At 44.9% G+C, this 1,462-nt stretch overlaps 1 protein-coding gene across 1 annotated transcript; it reads right to left on the reverse strand.

The window, feature by feature from the left end:
- Window positions 1-254: 254 nt before the first annotated feature.
- Window positions 255-1,455, reverse strand: LOC121312215 (tripartite motif-containing protein 16-like; the record flags this gene model as incomplete). Its single annotated transcript, XM_041244159.1, has 2 exons — window positions 255-899; window positions 1,356-1,455. Coding segments are annotated over 2 exons (636 nt in total), but the record flags the coding sequence as incomplete, so codon positions are not given.
- Between the last annotated feature and the right edge of the window lie 7 nt (window positions 1,456-1,462).

A 1,462-nucleotide genomic window follows, 5' to 3' on the forward strand; every position in this document is an offset into this window, starting at 1 on the left:
GCTGTGGAAATTTTAGCACTGTGCAGAGATGCCAACTAAGTCTGCCAATTGGTGCTGTGTATGTGTTTGTAATCAATAAATACTCAGGACATATTGAACATTTTATACTGAAACAACTGTCCGGTTGTGAGTGTTTACAATTACAAAAACACTAACCTGACAAAGATGAAACAGTAAACATGAGGCTGCCTCGGCCCCAAGTGTAAAAACAAACAATTCACATTGTTTCACTCTGCAGGTGGAGCCACTTTACCCCCTAACTTTCATCCAAAGTGGTGTCAGATTGAACATTCCCTTCAGCCGAGGAGTGGAGAGGACAGACAGGGAGTTCAATACAAAGGGTTTCTTACAACACAAGACAGTCTAGTTCAGCTGGCAGATTGTTACACTGGAATCATAAAACCAAAGCCAAAACCCAGGATAGAGCGGCTCAGTGAATGTGGTTTGGAATCTGTGCAGGAGGGTCATTGTGTCAGAGACGCCATAAAAGGACAGAGTGCCGGCATTAAAGTCCAGATACACTCCTATTCTGGGGGAGAGGGGGGCAGTTATTGCAGTTTCATTGTTATTGTGCCAGGCAGTGTAACTGGAATCAGAGCAGAACAAACTCCAGGACTTGTCATTGAATCCAAGAACACAGGAATGATCCCTTCCTTTCCTGCTGATTCCTTTATATGTGACTCCTATAGAAGCCCCTCCCCCACTCCACTCAATCTCCCAGTAACAGCGAGTCCCAGACAAACCCTCTCTGCAAAGCACTTGGGGCCACATATTAAATCTCTCTGGGTGATCATCAGCAGATCGCTGGGTCTCTATCCTCCGTGTCACCTTTCTGTTCCCTTCAGACAGACTGAGCTCTCTATGCGCTGTGTTGGGGTCCAGTGTGAGCTGACAGGAATCTGATTGAAGAGAAGAGGATGGGTAGAGGAGAGATGGTTAGAAAAGTCAAATCACTGAGAAAATCAACAGTCATTGTCTGGTGCAACCAACACTCGAGGAGGAGGGACGAGGGGTAGTAACGAACAAGGAAGATTTACGAGGGAGGATGGAAGAGATCCCTAGGGACTAGGAGCTAAAGGCTGTTCACAGAAGAGGCATTGATACCAAGATATTTAGGGAGAGAAAGGTCTGAGTGGAAGAACATGCAACCAGTGCCCCTCCCCCAGTCATTCTGCATGTATTCATCTGAACCAATACTTGCTGGAGAGGAGTGTAGATTAATGGCTTCACAATTACAAATAAATAATAATAATTGCTGGCCTCAAGCTCCACCCCTCCCTGTTCTGTAGTGTTAGCTCTTCTCACAATGGAGTGACACATCTTTCAATCAAATGTTTCAGTGAAAACAGACTTACATTTTAAAAACTCAGCTCTGTTCCTTGGCTCTGGAGCCTGCAGACTGTAAACTGCAACTTCATTCACTGAGAGAAAAAAGGAGAGAAATAGAATTGAAACACACAAC

Source organism: Polyodon spathula, unplaced genomic scaffold, assembly GCF_017654505.1.
Source record: "Polyodon spathula isolate WHYD16114869_AA unplaced genomic scaffold, ASM1765450v1 scaffolds_3706, whole genome shotgun sequence".
In the NCBI taxonomy this organism is placed as follows: domain Eukaryota; kingdom Metazoa; phylum Chordata; class Actinopteri; order Acipenseriformes; family Polyodontidae; genus Polyodon; species Polyodon spathula.